This window comes from Bombina bombina, chromosome 1 (assembly GCF_027579735.1).
Source record: "Bombina bombina isolate aBomBom1 chromosome 1, aBomBom1.pri, whole genome shotgun sequence".
NCBI classification, from domain to species: Eukaryota; Metazoa; Chordata; class Amphibia; order Anura; family Bombinatoridae; genus Bombina; species Bombina bombina.
In genome coordinates this window covers 1,130,819,508-1,130,840,104 of record NC_069499.1, presented here as the reverse complement: position 1 = coordinate 1,130,840,104, position 20,597 = coordinate 1,130,819,508, and the positions used below count along the sequence as shown (strand labels likewise).

Sequence of the window (20,597 nt, the reverse complement as noted above, 5' to 3'; positions counted from 1 at the left end):
TGTCCCTTTAAAAAGTTTTTCAATTTACTTCTATTATCAAATTTGCATCATTTTCATGTTATTCTTTGTTGAAGAGATATCTAGGTAGGTTGTGTGCACGTCTGGAGCACTATATGGCAAGAAAAAGTGCTGCCATCTAGTGCTCTTGCTAATGTATAACATGTTCACTAAACTGCTGTGATATAGTACTGCAGACACATGCACGCTCCTAAGTTTAAATCTTTACCAGCCAAAGAAAATTTGATGATAGAAGTAATATGGAAAGTTGTTTAAAGTCGTATGTTCTCAATCATGAAAGAAAAATGTTGGGTTTTATGTACCTTTAACCCCTTGAGTGCTAATGATGGCTCTGAGCCATCGCAGAGGTTCCCACTCTGGTGCTAGCACTATCTCACCTTGAGGGATATCTGGGGTCTCCCACCCGCTCCTATAGTGACAGGCATCATCGGGGCTTCACGTTATGTGCGGTGATGTCACGTGCAATGACGTGATGACATCACCGCGCAACTTTATGTATACTTAATCAGTCAGTAAGTCTTGAGGATCTGAAAAAAAAAAGTTAATTTTTTTAAAAAAACAAAAAAAATTAAAATTTAAAAAAGCTTAGCACCCAGGTGGGAAAGTGCTAAGCACTCAAAGGGTTAAAGCTTTTATCATATTTAATTGTAATAAAATTAAACACAATGGCCTCTAGTTATCAAGCCATCAACCGCAAATACGCTGGAATTCCGCAGCGTATTTGTGGTGAGGCTGATTCGCTGTAGTTATCAAGCCCTACAGCCCGGCAAAAGTAGAATATAGTGACGTAACATGCGATCTGCCGGACTCAGTCCGACACAGATCGATGCTTACGTCACTCCAGATGTTCCAAACGCAAGTTCGGCACAATCTGACTACTTTTGCTAGTTATCAAGGAGCGTACCTGGTTTTAAATCCGCCGCCCTTGAGGCGGCGGATCCCATAGGAATCAATGGGAGTCTGACAACAGCGAGAGCTCATGTTCGCTGCTGCCATATATCCCATTGATTCCTATGGGAAGTGTCTGCACCTAACACCCTAACATGTACCCCGAGTCTAAACACCCCTAATCTGCCCGCCTACATTATACTTATTAACCCCTAAAACGCTGCTCCCGGACCCCGCCGCAACTATAATAAATATATGAACCCCTAAACAGCCGCTCCCGGAGCCCTCCGCCACCTACATTATACCTATTAACCCCTAATCTGCCACCCCCTATACCGCTGCCACCTAAATAAAGTTATTAACCCCTATCCTGCCGATCCCGGACCCCGCCGCAAATAAATTAATTGTTTAACCCCTAAACCGCCACACCCGGAGCCCTCCGCCACCTACATTACATTTATTAACCCCTATCCTGCCCCCCCTACACCGCTGCCACCTACATTACATTGATTAACCCCTAATCTACCCCCCCTACACCGCCACCACTATATTAAATGAATTAACCCCTAAACCTATGTCTAACCCTAACCCTAACACCCCCCTAACTTAAATATTATTTAAATTAATCTAAATAAATATTCCTCTAATTAAATAAATAATTCCTATTTAAAACTAAATACTTACCTATAAAATAAACCCTAAAATAGCTACAATATAATTAATAATTACATTGTAGCTATTTTAGGGTTTATTTTTATTTTACAGGCAAGTTTGTATTTATTTTAACTAGGTACAATAGTTATTAAATAGTTATTAAATATTTAATAACTACCTAGCTAAAATAACTACAAAAGTATCTGTAAAATAAATCCTAACCTAAGTTACAATTACACCTAACACTACACTATCATTAAATTAATTAACTACAATTACCTAACATTAAATAAAATTAACTAAAAATAATTAAAGTACAAAAAAAAAATCTAAATGACAGAAAATAAAACAAATTACAAGAATTTTAAACTAATTACACCTAATCTAATTCCCCTAATAAAATAAAAAAGCCCCCCAAAATAATAAAATTCCCTACCCTAAACTAAATTACAAATAGCCCTTAAAAGGGCCTTTTGCGGGGCATTGCCCCAAAGTAATCAGCTCTTTTACCAGCCCTTAAAAGGGTTTTTTGTGGGGCATTGCCCCAAAGTAATCAGCTCTTTTATCTGTAAAAAAAAGAAATACAATACCGCCCCAACATTACAACCCACCACCCACACACCCCTACTCTAAAACCCACCCGATTCCCCCCTTAAAAAAACCTAACACTACCCCCTGAAGATCACCCTACCTTGAGCCATCTTCAGCCAGCCGGGCACAAGCGGTCATCTGATCCGTCCAGAAGTCTTCATCGAATCCGGGCAGAAGAGGTCCTCCAAACGGCAGAAGTGTTCATCCAAGCGGCATCTTCTATCTTTAATCAACCGGAGCGGAGCGGGTCCATCTTGAATCCAGCCGACGCAGAGCCATCCTCTTCCATCGACGTCCTAACACCGAATGAAGGTTCCTTTAAATGACGTCATCCAAGATGGCGTCCCTTGAATTCCGATTGGCTGATAGAATCCTATCAGCCAATCGGAATTAAGGTAGGAAAAATCCGATTGGCTGAGGCAATCAGCCAAACGGATTGAGCTCGCATTCTATTGGCTGTTCCAATCAGTCAATAGAATGCGAGCTCAATCCTATTGGCTGACTGGATCAGCCAATCGGATTAAACTTCAATCCGATTGGCTGATTGCATCAGCCAATCGGATTTTTCCTACCTTAATTCCGATTGGCTGATAGAATCCTATCAGCCAATCGGAATTCAAGGGACGCCATCTTGGATGACGTCATTTAAAGGAACCTTCATTCGGTGTTAGGACGTCGATGGAAGAGGATGGCTCCGCGTCGGCTGGATTCAAGATGGCTCCGCTCCGTTTGATAGGTTTATAGGTAAGTATTTAGTTTTAAATAGGAATTATTTATTTAATTAGAGGAATATTTATTTAGATTAATTTAAACAATATTTAAGTTAGGGGGTGTTAGGGTTAGGGTTAGACTTAGGTTTAGGGGTTAATTCATATGTAATGTAGGTGGCGGTGGTGTAGGGGGGGCAGGATAGGGGTTAATTTATGTAATAAGCGGCGGTTTAGGGGGTTCATATATTTATTATAGTGGCGGTGGGGTCCGTGAGCGGCGGTTTAGGGGTTAATATATTTATTATAGTGGCGGCGGGGTCCAGGAGCATCGGTTTAGGGGTTAATATATTTATTATAGTGGCGGCGGGGTCCAGGAGCGGCGGTTTAGGGGTTAATATATTTATTATAGTGGCGGCGGGGTCCGTGAGCGGTGGTTTAGGGGTTAATATATTTATTATAGTTGTGGAGGGGTCCGTGAGCGGCGGTTTAGGGGTTAATATATTTATTATAGTTGCGGGGGGCTCCGGGAGCGGCGGTATAGGGGGTAAAACAGTATAGTATAGTGTGGGTGCTTAGTGACAGGCTAGCAAGAAAGCTGTGAATAAGCCAATGAGCAGCGAGATTGATGACTGTCAGTTAACAACAGTCCGCTGCTCATCGTTCCGTACTTGGTGCGCGGCTTCTTGACAGCTTTCTTGATAACTTTGGCAAATGTATTCAGGTCCGCGGCGGCGATGTTAGGCTAGCTTAGGTGAGCGTATTGGGCCGGCAAATGCAGGTAAGTAGACAGCTTGATAACTAGAGGCCAATGTATGAATTTAAGTACTTTAATAAAAAACGGTATTATAACTGGCTAAACAACATGTTTTGGACCTTTTGCCCATTTTATATAGGTTTGCATTTTCTCCACAGGTGTGATTATAGTGTTTTAACAAATTTATAGTAATCTGATTATTAAACTCCCATTTGTCATATAAATTCATTTGTCTGTCAACATTTTATTTAAAGTTTGTACTTGATTGTTAGTCATTTTTCTGGGAAAGATACAGGAAACCAACTTTCATTAGGTAATGACAAACTATAAAGGAGAATTAGTCAACATTCATTACCATATCTTAAAATATGATGTTCCTGGTTGATTTGAGTAGAGTAAGCCACAAAGAAAGATCTGTAGGTAGCTGTCAAATTATTTAGGTTAAAAGCACTCAAACTATAATATTTCCTTGAGTAATTTTGTTAGAGACTTATCTCAAGTGAGGGATTTTCTAATAAATAATTGGGTCTCGGATAATTATTCATTAACTTACATGGGCTCATAGCTACAAAACCCTTCTAGATGCCATTTAGGGATGGGCAAATGTTTTGCAACATTTGAAAATTGAAATTAATTTTAACACATTCGTTCGTTCATTTCGAATTTTGAATGTTTGCACAACATTCTAACATTCATTTTATGTAATAGTATTTCTAATGCCTTCTTTAAAGGTAATATTTGATTTTGATTTTTCTAATAATTCAATTTAAATTATGCAATATTTGAATTAAAAAAATATAAAACTATATATTTGTATTATAAATTTTAATACTCTCTTTAAATGTAATATTCAAATTATGCAATATTCGAATTTGAAAAATTTGAATCTATATATATGTGATAGTATTTATAATGCTTTCTTTAATTGTAATTTTTAAATTCGAAAAATTTGAATCTATTTGTAATAGTATTTCAAATGTTCTCTTTAAAGGGACATTAAAAACGAAATAAATGCTCGATAGAATGATGCATTCAAAAAGAAAAGATTAGTCTGAGAATAACATGTAGATGTATTTTTTTAAAGTTTAATTAGTTGCATAAATGTCGATAAAATGTAACATTTTAGTGTCTATGAAATAATGGAAGCTGCCATGTTCTAACTTAGGTTTTCTTCTCTGCTGTGGCCAATTAGAGACAGTTATAAACAGGTCACTAGAGAGTGCAGCCAATGGCTGTATGAAATATAACAGTGTTCTGCACTTCCATTTCTAACAGGAACTAAAAATCTTACAATTTCAGAATGGAATTAAAGGAAAAGGGAGCAAAATAAATAATGAACGTATATTGCAGAGCTATTTTTATATACAATTTATTATTTTATATTATAATCTCAAAGTGTTTAATGTTCCTTTAACCCCTTCACCCAAATAGACATATATATATATATGTCTTGCAATACTTTGCCTATCGTACTGCAAGACATATATAATTCTGAGCTTCAGGAAGCTCCAGCACTCTTGGCTGTTAAATTACAGCTGAAAGCGGGAGTTCCTGAAGCTCCAGGCATCTGTCGCATATGGAGCTGGAGCGTGAATGGTGCTTCAGCTCCATATGAGGGCAGAAGTCTCATTGTTACAGACGGTGAGGTGACACTTTGTGTGTCACCGTCTGTAAAAATCTCCTGCTGGTGCCGGTGGGATGTGTGGGCGGAAAGCGGGTGGTGGGTGGGCGGCTCAGAAGTGGTGGGGGGGAGGAAAGGGGAGGGAGTGGGACAGCCCTAAAAAAATAAATAAAGGGACAGGAAGAGATGGGGTAGCTATACTATGGAAAAGGGGATGTGGGGGCGTGGGGATCCCCCTAACTAAGGACCGCGGAAGGGGGGAGGTGGCGGGTAGGGATGGGCGAATGTGCAAATTTTCGAATTTCGAATGTAGAACGAATGTTATTACCGAAATTCGAATTCTAAATTCGAATGTTGATAAGAACGAATATTCTTAAAAATTTGAAAATCAAATGTTATTTACAGTTTTCGAAGGTCACTTTCGAATTCGAATGTTTATAATTATATTGAATGTCTACATTCAAAATTTGAATTTTTCGAATTCGAATATAAATTCAAATTTTTCGAATTCAAATATAAATTCAAATTTTTCGAATTTGAATATTGCATAATTCGAATATTACATTTAAAAGTATTAGAAATACTATTACAATCTAAATTCGAATTTTTCGAATTCGAATACACGTATTGCATAATTTGAATATTACATTTAAAGAAAAAGCATTAGAAATACTATTACAATCTAAATTCGAATTTTTCGAATTCGAATATTGCATAATTCGAATATTACATTTAAAGAAAAAGCATTAGAAATACTATTACAATCTAAATTCGAATTTTTCGAATTCGAATACACGTATTGCATAATTTGAATATTACATTTAAAGAAAAAGCATTAGAAATACTATTACAATCTAAATTCGAATTTTTCGAATTCGATTATTGCATAATTCGAATATTACATTTAAAGAAAAAGCATTAGAAATACTATTACAATCTAAATTCGAATTCTTTGAATTCGAATATTGCATAATTCGAATATTACATTTAAAGAAAAAGCATTAGAAATACTATTACAATCTAAATTCAAATTTTTCGAATTCAAATATTGCATAATTCGAATATTACATTTAAAGAAAAAGCATTAGAAATACTATTACAATCTAAATTCAAATTTTTCGAATTCGAATACACGTATTGCATAATTCGAATATTACATTTAAAGAAAAAGCATTAGAAATACTATTACAATCTAAATTCAAATTTTTCGAATTCGAATACACTTATTGCATAATTCGAATATTACATTTAAAGAAAAAGCAATAGAAATACTATTACAATCTAAATTCGAATTTTTCGAATTCGAATATTGCATAATTCGAATATTACATTTAAAGAAAAAGCATTAGAAATACTATTACAATCTAAATTCGAATTTTTCTAATTCGAATATTGCATAATTCGAATATTACATTTAAAGAAAATGCATTAGAAATACTATTACAATCTAAATTCAAATTTTTCGAATTCGAATATTTTCGAATGTAATCGTAAAATTCGAAACCGAATATTCGAAAATCGAATGTTAGAATGTTATGTAAACATTCGAAATTCGATTCGAACGAACGAATGTGTTAAAATTTGTGCCGTTTTTCGAATGTTGCGAAAAATTCGCCAATCCCTAGTGGCGGGGACACTACGCTACTGAAAATAAAAGAAAACTTAAAAATAAATAAAAAACAATATATTGGAAAAAAAATGTTTTAAAAGTACTTGCAGGCAGCTGCCAGTACCTAAGATGGCTGCTTATAGTTAGAGGGGGGAAGTATAGAGATATGTTTGGGGGGGATCAGGGAGTTTGGGATAATGGTAAATATATATTTATGCAGAAAACATAAATAAATAATATATATATATATATATATATATATATATATATATATATATATATATTGTATACAGTATATATATATATTATATATTATTATATATTATTTTAAAAAATAATGCCTTAAATTTTCATACTGGCAGACTGTCTGCCAGTACCTAAGATGGGGGTGACCAGTGGGGGGTGGGGGAGGGAAGAGAGCTGTTTGGGAGAAATCAGGAAGGGATCAGGGGGTGGGAATTGTCAGGTGAGAAGGTAATCTGTACACTAAAGATAAAATTAACCTTTAAAGCTACCGAACAAACTCCTTCACTACCGGGAATAATAGAAGTGTGGTGCACAGCTGCAATTAGCGGCCTTCTAATTACCAAAAATCAATGACAAAACCATATATGTCTTCTATTTCTGAACAAAGGGGATCACAGAGAAACTTTTACAACCATTTCCGCCATGATTGCACAAGCAGTATGCAAATAATTTCAATGAGAAACCTAAAGTTTGTGAAAAAATTAACCAATTTTCTTTTTTTTTTTTTTTTTTTTTTAAACAATTTTTATTGAGGTTTTCAAAACACAAGTCATACATTGAAAATTCAATTTGCAGTATTCTCAGGAAACATGTTACAATAAAATATAGGACCATAAGGAGCAAAAACAAAATAATATTAAAACAGTAGTCTACATATAGACTATGAAACCAGTTAGTCCAAAAACAAATATCGTTAGTGCTCGTAATTATCATATCTCTAGCTATTGGGACGATCATAGCAGAGATTCTTAAAAAAAAAAAATCAGTAACAAGACTTGCACTACCAGTCTGCCTCGTAAATTGAATTATAGAAATGAGACCTCATTTTTATTTATATTATCTGCTACCCAATCCCCTTAGGCCGAATATGGACCACTATGGGCCTAGCCACTCAAATGTATCATAATAGAGGGAGTAGCAGACAAAATAGGGAAGGGGTTAATAATGGCCGCTATATTGACATAAATATAAAAGGGTACGGTGGAACCTACAACATATAGGGCCCTTTTTGGGTCCTCCAGGCTATAAACATATAGATATATGATAAAAAAAGTTTATCAAGCATAACTATAATGAAGTACTCTTATGTAATTTTTAGGGGTTCATCGATGGGATCTGTGTCCCTTAGCTTAATAAATAAGCTCCAAATGGGGGGGCGGAGCCTAGTATTATAGAAACATTCTAAAAGAGAGAATATTAACATCTAACCTAATTAACTAAGTTGATGGGAGCCCAGGCATGGACAATTATGGGCTATCAGTTTTACTCTTGGGAAAATATATATATACATAGGAAGCTTAATTTATAAATGTGTAGATAAATTTGCAAATATACACTGAGCAAGAAACATCGGTTCAATAATGCTATAAAAACTATGATATGTGGTAACATGCATGCACACGGCTATACTTCAGTAAAATTATGTATACAGTTTGCCCTGAAATACAACTACGTCAATATAAGAGAGTTGCCTTCACTAGGGCACCCCGGCCGCAGGTCACCCAGCAAAACAGATAATCAAATATGGAACTGTCTCAAATCTAACAGTAGCGTAAACACTATAGGCAGTTGTTATATAGAGAACTAAGTGGAATAATAAAGTCAGCAACTGATAAAGGATAAACAGCACAGAACACTGTGGAGAGAGTATAGGAAATTATCAGCAGTCCATGCTGTGTCATTGTGTGAGGGACCAAACTGTATAGGACTATACTAGAAATGTTAGGACATTCCAAGGCTATAAACTGACACTAAAAGTACATTAACATATATCAGGTAAGTCTCTGTGTATTTTAGCTAAAATGAGAAAACTGAACAAGCATGCGTATATATATATATATACAAATATACCCACACTAGGGTAGGCATTAATAGTGTAGCAATAGTAAAGATAGTACATAAAAGGGGTAGAACTTTCCAGTGCTTAACATGCGTCATTTAGGTTAATGTAGGACTACCTACCTGTCAGTAGGCAGAGTAAAATGCACAAATCTTAATCTGCATCAACCCATATTCTATAAGTAACATTGAGGAAAACTGTAAAACCTATATAGTTATATTTTTTAAACATATGGCTACTTAGAACTTTATAAAACCCTACAGGATTATTATAAGGCGGCAGTTACAATCTGCTCAGAGATCGCCATCTGTGTATCTGCAATCATTGTCGTGTGACATATTATATAGCATGCAATCGCTGGGTTACAAAATCTGTAATAGTGAATATATTAGGCATGACCTTACACACTTCATACACTTAGCAAAATAGATATAGATGAAAATAGGAGCATGTCTGAACTTATATATTCAATAGTGAAGGAATCTATATAACATCCAATATAACTATGGAAGCAAAGCAAGAACATCAATGAACAGAGATAAAGCAATTGCTCTTGCAGCCATAAACTTACAACTTAATATTATTAGAGAGCAACAGACCATCGTCCATAAAAAAGTTTAGATATGTCTAAGCAGCAAATGTCGGGGCAAGGGCAACTTGCTCAGTCCGTGTCTGTCTCTTTTCATGCCCCAAGAGTTTATCCAACCCCAGCTTTCTGCAGAGGTGTCCCCTCACCAAGTAGTCGGTGTTTATCAGGATAGTCTAGTTGCATATGGTGTCTAAACGCCATGTCCGGTAGATTCCCCCAAGCCATATCAGTCTCCATCATGGGAGATTTGTCTAGGGGTCTGCCAACTCTCAAACAATAGGTATCGATCTCCTGCAGCATCTTACCACCATCCAGGCAACAGACCTCAACAAACTTCAGCCGCCAACTATTCCCGGGGCACATGATCGCTGGCGATGTCTGCGGGGCTACAGTAGTACCTTGCATCTCGCACTCCTTCATGGTCAGCTGCGCCTCCGCTTTAGAAGCAGCCCGGGAGGTTAGTAGAAATGACCGTGGGTTCCGTTGGCTCCATGCCACCGATCTCTCTTCATCCAGAATGTCTGCCGACACAGATTCAGCTTTAGTGAGTATCGTCTTCTCAGCTACATACTGTCCCACTGCATCTTCCGTGATCTCCATAATCTCCCATTCATCACAATATAGTGCGTTCCCGCAGCTTCTTGCGCAGCTAGGGTTTCTCTGAGTTTTAGCACACGCGCCGTGTACCGCTTCTGAAATGGCTCTAAGCAGTTGTGATTCAACTTGTTGAAGAGCCCTCTCTAAGGACTGGATAGTTTTGATCTTCCATCTAGCAATAGCCGCCATGTTGCCTTCATGAGCAGATAGCATCTCGCACAGTAATAGGGCTAAAATGCAATCAGTTCAAGCCGATAGACAACCGAAGTCTAATTTCAGTGTGAGTATTTGTCCCTCTGTGCTACGGAGCCTGTATGGCGGGAGATCGCTACAGCAGTCTAAAGGTTTTTGCCAAGTATTCATGTAAAATGGCGCTGGTCCATCTGAGTATCACAGCAACTTCTTTCCATTAATGTACTCCCTAAAATTCTGCCTTAACTTTATCAAGTTCATATCCAAGGACAGCGAGTCTATAGGCATAAATCTCCCTTTTTAGTGCAAATTTAGAGAATATCACAGTCTTAAAGTAGGGTTTTTGGTCAATTTGTGCAGAGAGCTACAGACCTGCACGTCTGCTTTCACTGCTGGCTAGCTCCGCCCCCTAACCAATTTTCTTTTTTATTTGATCGTATTTGGCGGTGAAACGGTGGCATGAAATATACCAAAATGGGCCTAGGGTTGTCTACTTAATATATATATATATATATATATATATATATATGTGTGTGTGTATATATGTGTATATATACAGTATATATATATATATATATATATATATATATATATATATATATATATATATATATATATATATATATATATACATACAAAACACAGAAGGAAACTGCACTCTCATACCGGACCGGGTACACATCCTATGACCCTGCAACATGCTCAGCCCTGGGTGCCACTGGCACTCACAGGAAGCTGTGCTGTCCCCAGAGCCACAAGCAGTTAACCCCAGACAGGTCTGGGTGCAAGAACCATAGGGAAAATTACAAAACAAATTAATACAACACACAGAGAAAACCCAGCACTCACTTACAAGCTCTCAGCTAACATTTAAAAGCAAAACTGGAAAGGTTAGTCACCGCATCTGGCCAAATGGGACAAGCTCAGGTACCACGTCAAGGTCCTTTCCAATACCTGAGACCCTATAACAGCAACACAATGCAAGCTTTCAAATCCAAACAAACTGAAAACAAAAAAAGGGTGCACAGGAATATGTAATCACCCTAGACATATACAAAACACAGAAGGGAACTGCACTCTCATACCGGACCGGGTACACATCCTATGACCCTGCAACATGCTCAACCCTGGGTGCCACTGGCACTCACAGGAAGCTGTGCTGTCCCCAGAGCCACAAGCAGTTAACCCCAGACAGGTCTGGGTGCAAGAACCATAGGGAAAATTACAAAACAAATTAATACAACACACAGAGAAAACCCAGCACTCACTTACAAGCTCTCAGCTAACATTTAAAAGCAAAACTGGAAAGGTTAGTCACCGCATCTGGCCAAATGGGACAAGCTCAGGTACCACGTCAAGGTCCTTTCCAATACCTGAGACCCTATAACAGCCACACAATGCAAGCTTTCAAATCCAAACAAACTGAAAACAAAAAAAAAGGGTGCACAGGAATATGTAATCACCCTAGACATATACAAAACACAGAAGGGAACTGCACTCTCATACCGGACCGGGTACACATCCAATGACCCTGCAACATGCTCAGCCCTGGGTGCCACTGGCACTCACAGGAAGCTGTGCTGTCCCCAGAGCCACAAGCAGTTAACCCCAGACAGGTCTGGGTGCAAGAACCATAGGGAAAATTACAAAACAAATTAATACAACACACAGAGAAAACCCAGCACTCACTTACAAGCTCTCAGCTAACATTTAAAAGCAAAACTGGAAAGGTTATTCACTGTATCTGGCCAAATGGGACAAGCTCAGGTACCACGTCAAGGTCCTTTCCAATACCTGAGACCCTATAACAGCCACACAATGCAAGCTTTCAAATCCAAACAAACTGAAAACAAAAAAAGGATGCACAGGAATATGTAATCACCCTAGACATATACAAAACACAGAAGGGAACTGCACTCTCATACCGGACCGGGTACACATCCAATGACCCTGCAACATGCTCAGCCCTGGGTGCCACTGGCACTCACAGGAAGCTGTGCTGTCCCCAGAGCCACAAGCAGTTAACCCCAGACAGGTCTGGGTGCAAGAACCATAGGGAAAATTACAAAACAAATTAATATAACACACAGAGAAAACTCAGCACTCACTTACAAGCTCTCAGCTAACATTTAAAAGCAAAACTGGAAAGGTTAGTCACCGCATCTGGCCAAATGGGACAAGCTCAGGTACCACGTCAAGGTCCTTTCCAATACCTGAGACCCTATAACAGCCACACAATGCAAGCTTTCAAATCCAAACAAACTGAAAACAAAAAAAGGGTGCACAGGAATATGTAATCACCCTAGACATATACAAAACACAGAAGGGAACTGCACTCTCATACCGGACCGGGTACACATCCTATGACCCTGCAACATGCTCAGCCCTGGGTGCCACTGGCACTCACAGGAAGCTGTGCTGTCCCCAGAGCCACAAGCAGTTAACCCCAGACAGGTCTGGGTGCAAGAACCATAGGGAAAATTACAAAACAAATTAATACAACACACACAGAAAACCCAGCACTCACTTACAAGCTCTCAGCTAACATTTAAAAGCAAAACTGGAAAGGTTAGTCACCGCATCTGGCCAAATGGGACAAGCTCAGGTACCACGTCAAGGTCCTTTCCAATACCTGAGACCCTATAACAGCAACACAATGCAAGCTTTCAAATCCAAACTTTGTGAGTGCTGGGTTTTCTCTGTGTGTTTTATATATATATATATATATATATATATATATATATATATATATATATATATATATATATATATATATAGTTTGACTGGTAAATAAAAATAAAACAAGGCTCTATTTCTTTTTAAATGGAGTGATAGCAAAAATGCTAAAAATTCTCCGGTATTTTGGGCAAGTTTTTCTATGAATGTCCCAGTAGTGAAGGGATTAAATGTAATATTCAAATTAGGCAATCTTCAAAATAAATACATTCTAATTGATACATTTGTATCTATTATGTATCAATTTACTAAATTCCCTACCACATGAACTATTGAACTTCTGAATAGCATTTGTTAAATTGAATGTTACATTCAAAATTTCGAATGTGGATATCCGATTTCATTATGAACATTTGAAAACTAAAGTAAAATTTGATTACCGAATTTTAATCGATTTTCATTCGATTGTCCAAAATGAATGTCCACACGACTTTGTTCTACCAAAATTAATTACACTTTCAGCACATTAGTCCATGCATGCATGTGTGTATGTGTGCGCATATGTTTGCATTTGTGTGTGTATCTATGCAAGCATGTGTGTGCATGTACTTGTGTGTGTATCTGTGCATGCCTTTGTGTATGTGTGTGCATGTGCTTGCGTGTACATCTATGCATGCATGTGTGTGCATGTGCTTCTGTGTGCATCTGTGCATGTATGTGTGTGCATGTGTGCTTGTGTGTTCATCTGTACATGCATGTGTGTGCATTTGTTTGTGTGTGCATCTGTGCATATGTTTGTGTGGACATCTGTACATTCATGTGTGCATGTGCATGAGCTTGTGCGTGCATGTGTGTATGAGTGTGCATGTGTTTGTGTATTTGTACATGAATGAGCTTGTGTGTGCATCTGTGCATGCATGTGTGTATGAGTGTGCATGTGTTTGTGCTTGTGTGTGCATCTGTGCATGCGTGTCTCAAAATAATTTATGGTGAGGAAAGAGAGAAGGAAAGAAGTCTTCTACAGCTAGTACTAGTGATATTCAGCAGATCACAGTACAGCCCATCTGTACACCCTTCCATATATTTATCAAAAGTCCCTGCTCTAGTATAAACAGTGTAAGATTAGGTTTATTTGTGGAAGGGTGAGTAAATGTTCCAATCAGCCAATAGAATGTGAGCTCAATTCTACTGGCTGATTGGATCAGCCAATAGGATTTTTTCTACATTAATTCCGATTGGCTGATAGAATTCTATCAGCCAATCGGAATCTAAGGGACGCCATCTTGGATGACGTCACTTAAATGTACCTTCATTTATCTTTAGTCGTCGGAAGAAGAGGATGCTCCGCGTCGGATGTCTTGAAGATGGACCCGCTCCGCGCCGGATGGATGAAGATAGAAGATGCCATCTGGAGGACCACTTCGCCCGGCTTGGATGAAGACTTCTCCCGGCTTCGTTGAGGACTTTGGCCCGGCTTGGGGGGGAATTTTTTTATTTTGATAGGGCTATTAGATTAGGTGTAATTAGTTTAAATATCTGTAATTTGTTTTTTATTTTCTGTAATTTAGTGGGGGGGGTTTGTACTTAAGCTAATTTAATTTAATTGATTTAATTGTATTTAATGTAGAAAATTGATTTAATTGTAATGTAGTGTTAGGTGTTATTGTAACTTGGGTTAGTTTTTATTTTACAGGTACTTTTGTATTTATTTTAGCTAGGTAGTTATTAAATAGTTAATAACTATTTAGTAACTATTCTACCTAGTTAAAATAAATACAAACTTGCCTGTAAAATAAAAATAAATCCTAAGCTAGCTACAATGTTAACTATTAGTTATATTGTAGCTAGCTTAGGGTTTATATTATAGGTAAGTATTTAGTTTTAAATAGGAATAATTTAGTTAATGATAGGAATATTTATTTAGATTACTTTTAATTATATTTAAGTTAGAGGGTGTTAGGGTTAGACTTAGGTTTAGGGGTTAATACATTTAATATAGTGGCGGTGACGTTGGGCGGCAGATTAGGGGTTAATAAATGTAGGTAGGTGGCGGTGATGTTAGATATAATAAACTAATGTTTGCTAGGCGGGAGTGCAGCGGTTTAGGGGTTAATATGTTTATTATAGTAGCGGCGATGTCCGGAGCGGTAGATTAGGGGTTAATAAGTGTAGGTAGGTTGTGGCGACATTGGGGGCGGCAGATTATGGGTTAATAAATATAATGTAGGTGGCAGCGATGTTGGGGGCAGCAGATTAGGGGTTCATAAGTATAATGTAGGTGTCGGCAATGTCGGGGGCGGCAGATTAGGGGTTAATAAGTGTAAGATTAGGGGTATTTAGACTCAGGTTCATGTTAGGGTGTTAGGTGTAAACATAAAATATGTTTCCCCATAGGAATCAATGGGGCTGCGTTACTGAGTAATACGCTGCTTTTTTGCAGGTGTTAGACTTTTTTTCAGCCGGCTCTCCTCGTTGATTCCTATGGGGAAATCGTGCACGAGCACGTTACACCAGCTCACTGCTGACTTAAGCAGCGCTGGTATTGAAGTGAGATTTGGACCAAAATTTTCTCTACGCTCACTTTTTGTCTTTTAACGCCGGGTTTGTAAAAACTCGTAATACCAGCGTTGCATGTAAGTGAGCGGTGAAAGAAATCTGCTCGTTAGCACCGCATAGCCTCTAAAGCAAAACTCGTAATCTAGCCGTATGTTTCTATGTATAACAAATAAAGTATATTAGAATCATACAGTTGTACAGAACACGTTTATATAAAAGTATACTTAAAGTAAAGTATAACAAATAATGTATATTAGAATTATACAGTTTTACAGTACATATGTTTATATAAAAGTATACTTAAGCATCGTAGAACAAATAATGTATATTAGAATAATACAGTTGTACAGTACACGTTTATATAAAAGTATACTTAAGTAACGTATAACAAATAAAGTATATTAAAATTATACAGTTCTACAGTACACATGTTTATATAAAAGTATACTTAAAGGGACAGTCTAGTCCAAAATAAACGTTCATGATTCAGAATGTAATTTTAAACAATTTTCCAATTTACTTTTATCACCAATTTTGCTTTTGTTCTCTTGGTATTCTTAGTTGAAAGCTAAACCTAGGAGGTTCATATGCTAATTTCTAAGCCCTTGAAGGCCGCCTCTTCTCTTAGGGCATTTTTTACAGTTTTTCACCACTAGAGGGTTTTAGTTCATGTGTGTCATATAGATAAAACTGTACTCATGCTGTGTTGGTTGTGCAATACTAGGGAATGGGTAATAAAGGGATTATCTGTCTTTTTAAACAATAACAATTCTGGTGTAGATTGTCCCTTTAAGTAACATAGAACACATAAAGTATATTAGAATTATAGAGTTGTACAGTACACAAGTTTATATAAAAGTATACTTAAGTAATGTATAACAAATAAAGTATATTAGAATTGTAGAGTTGTACAGTTGTACAGTACACATGTAAGTTTGTAAAGGCCTTTACAAGATCTACATGTATTTATGATAGATCTACAGGGAACTCAAAGGTTTTATTTGCACATTCCTTTGCTATCAGGTACTTAAGATTTTACATTTATTGTTGAAGGGAGGAGCTGCGTATTGCTCACTATATTAAGCCACACATGTAGCAGTGACCATCTTTACTTATCATACCAGAGTCTGTGTCATTTGCCATCCAGCCTGAATCAACCATGTCCAGTTACAGCCAAGTCACATACAAAAGACTGGGCTCTGTTGACAGAGTATCTCCATCCTTTTCAGGTGGAAACTATGGCAAAGTAGCTGTATCTAGATATGCTGGCAGTGTCTATGGTGGGGCTGGTGGTTTTGGTACCAAGATTTCAAGCAGTAGCTTTGGTGGCAATAGCTTTGGTGGCAGTAGCTATGGTGGGTCTGGGGGCTATAACCTGCAGATTTCTACCAATAGTGATGTTCTGCTCAATGGTAATGAGAGGGAGACTATGCAGAACTTGAATGACCGCCTGGCAACATACTTGGAGAAGGTTCGCTCGCTGGAAAATGCAAATTCTGTCTTAGAGGTACAGATCAGGGAGTGGTACACCAAGAACTCTGGAACTGTGGAACGAGACTACAACAACTACTACCAAATAATTGAAGATTTGAGAAATAAGGTGAGACACCTTCATTTTGTAACTTTATTATTTGTTTTTTGACTAGGGGGGCTTTTGAAAATAGCAAATAGGAATTTCCTTTTTATTTATTTTTTAATTAAGCCTTCTTTTTAAAAATGTTTTTTAGATATGAATTTTATGTCCAAAGTTATGTCCAAAGTTAATGAATTATAAATAAATATGTCTGCAAAAAAAGTGATTAAAAAAAACATTCTTTTTACAATCAAAAAATACTGTGACAATTTTGATCAGCAGCACTACACGTTCCCTTAACTGTGGTGACATTAATATTTATATTACAAGGACACTAAACACCTCTTTATTTTGTGTAAAACTTGTGCTTTTCCCATGCTTCCTAAGAGGCCAAAAAGCAAATTATGTAATCTGCAAATGCTGAAAATCAAAAAGCTAGTTTATGCAATTTGCAGCATTTTAAAAACCTAAATTACAGGTTGTACTTTCTGGCCCCTCTAGCAAATATGGAACAAAGTACACATTTTACATATAATCAAGAGGTTTCAGATGTCCCTTTAAGGATATATACAATACGTCATGCCTAGGTTATGTTTTTTTTCAATTATTTTGCAAACTGTATTACCAATTATTTCTGTGACACCATTGCATAAAATATTTTACATATATCATTAAATAGATATTTGCATACATCAGCCAATGTTTGCATTTCTCTAGTTTGTGCATAAAAACACTGTTGCCATTACTATTGGAAACAATACAACCACTTTATTTTTTTTGTATAATTATTTATTTAACGTCCCCCTGAAGCTAACTGATGCCATCAATTTAAAATGATCATGAGTTCTAAAGCTGATTTGCTTGAGTTCTTGTTATTTCAGTGGAGTTGTTCTAACATCTAACCTCAATGCTTGGTGGTCCTAATAAAGGTTTTAAAGCTGTAGGGCTGTACTGATGGGAAGGGTCACACTTTTCTACTGAATTCTCTGAATATTCTTATTTAAACCCCAATAATCTTATTTAAACCCCAATTTTGACCCATTTAACGTTCTTCTTGTTCTTGTTGCACGTTTCTAAGATGGTATATTTGAAAAATGTTGGGTGCTAAAATAAAATGTTTGTGTATATTACTATTTATGTCCTGATTCCTATGAAGTTCTCACTAAAACACAAAAGTCTACTCTAGTAGTTACGTGTCACATGACGTACTCTAGTTACGTGTCACATGACATTCGTTTTCAGTTCTCTACAAAGCTGCTTTACAATCAAGGGCATTTCTTCTTCTGTGTAATAATACAAAACGACTAGGTTATACATTAAAATAGTTGTTCTGCTCCGGCAGCTTCTACGGTTAATTAAATGCAATTCTGTAAATTTTCATTTTAACACCACTAGAAAGGTCATTACGTAGCTGGTCTTTATTTGTTCATTAATTTAATATTAAAAAACCTTAACATATCCACATTTTATATTGATTATTGGCAAGATTACAAATTGTTAGTGCAGGTAGCGATAACCAATATTGCGACCGTGCTAATTTGTGCGCTTATTACAAGTTAATGTATTTATGTGTTTATAGATATATACACATATAAGCACATATACACACACATATAAACACTTTTGAGTCCATTCCATTCAATTACCTTAAAAGTTAAAAAATCAATTTTAATTCATTTTAATATTTGATTATGTGTTTTAATGTGTTTTACTGTAAATATTTTAAACTACAATGTTCTTGACTTAGAAGAAAATATTCTTAGTATTTTAAAATATTTATTTCTATTTATATCTGTATATATCTATGCCTGCATATATTCATATAGACATATAAGAATATATATATAACTTTTACAAAAAAATGTGAAGATCATTAGAATGTGAAATATTCATAACTACCTTCGGGTTAGCACTGTAGGTCTAACGCGGTATTGGGTTAAAACACGTGCAATAAGTATTAGGTTTTTTCTTCAGAGTGCTCCATTAAAGTCTGTGGGGAGCAGAAGTTAATGCGGTTATGTTATCCGAAGTCCTTAAGTTAGCGTGCATCGGGTTTTGCTTGCATGCAAACAATTCACTTTCAACTTGTAATGGGAGGTAGCTCTCCTATCTAGTTGTGTCCAGTGGCTAAACTGAGAATTTCTAAGTGCTTATTTGGCAAGAAAACAAGTTGTTTGCTGTTTTTTACACAACCAGTTTATTTTTATGTTTACATAGATTTAACATATTTATTTATAATAAAGGAGCACTGCGTAATATCCCTTTAAAGTCAGCTCTGGACTGGCAGCACACTGTTGATCCTGACCTGAACATGTGAGTAGCCGCTAATCACTGACTAGTTGTCAGCTTAGCAGATGTACTGTATTGTTGCTCTATAGAGGTTAGTCATATAGTTATAGGCAAACTATAGTGCAATAATAATATATACAATCATTTTTTCTTATTGCAGAATGATGTCTCTTTAATAGTTTGAGCTATATTAAACCTCTCCACTGTGGTCAGGAGACTACATGATTTTCTCTTTCATTTTTAATAGGTTTCCGAGTTATTTTCAAGGACTTTGCACAGTAAGAAACCCTGACCATTAGGGCAGCAATCAGTCAGCAAAATAAAAGACAAAGCTTGGATTGTTTACACAAGAGAAACATGTTGACTTTGTGCAGTGAACAAATAATGTTCTTCATTCAGTTGCATGTTAGACCATTCTTTGTTTCAGCTTCTGTTAAACATCTATAGTTAAACTAATGCTAAAACATTGCTATGATGGCCCGTATACAGAACATAACAGGCAGCTTAGATTATGTGTGCGTATATATATATATATATATGCCACTTTGTGACTGTGAATCATCCTACGCCTTTGCTTAGTTAGCACCAGAGAATATGCTACTGTGAACCCTTCCTATACAATAACTCTGAGATATGGCCATCTTGGAAACTCTGCAACCATATTGTAAAGGCAAATCATTACAATTTTCTTAACCTACAATCCTGCTTTTACAAGGGGGGAGACATGCAAAACAGTAGGCGAAGCCCCCTGTGTAGTGATTCAACTACTAATTGCAGGACCAATCTTAAATACAGAAACAAACAGAAGGTGCTTCCCTGCGCAATACTGTAATATTCAGCTCCAAACAATTTCAGTGCATAAAGATACATACACACAAAGCCGGCAGCACTGAGTTGTGCTGATTCACACAGTCTGGGAACTTTTAGTGTCCCAGCTCACTAACTCCAGGTAGGGGAAATAACCCACAGCAGCTGTAGGTTCAGGAAACACAGGCTCCAGGTAAGGATAATCACCCACAGCGGCTACCAGTTCAAGGTACAAAGAATACACTGGAATCAGTTGTGCATCCAATTAAAAACTTTTATTAAAAATTAAAAACACATTAAGGGAACAACAAAGTTACGGTCTGGGATATAACAAAACTGCAACGCGTTTCTCAGCTATAAGGGCTGTCTCATCAGGCACTAGTCACC

The 20,597-nt window shown here is 36.8% G+C and overlaps 1 protein-coding gene across 2 annotated transcripts in view; it reads left to right on the top strand.

Annotated features, from left to right (window-relative positions):
* LOC128645566 (keratin, type I cytoskeletal 42) overlaps positions 1-20,597 on the top strand; it is a 113,485-nt gene that overhangs the window by 46,938 nt on the left and 45,950 nt on the right. Inside the window, exon 2 of one of the 2 annotated variants that reach the window (XM_053698642.1) lies at positions 16,937-17,141. In XM_053698642.1, coding sequence (XP_053554617.1) covers positions 16,971-17,141 — 171 coding nt within the window. In that variant the 5' untranslated portion in view covers positions 16,937-16,970. Of the gene's footprint in view, positions 1-16,499; positions 17,142-20,597 lie in introns of those variants that run through there. The other variant, XM_053698632.1, reaches the window with a different exon arrangement.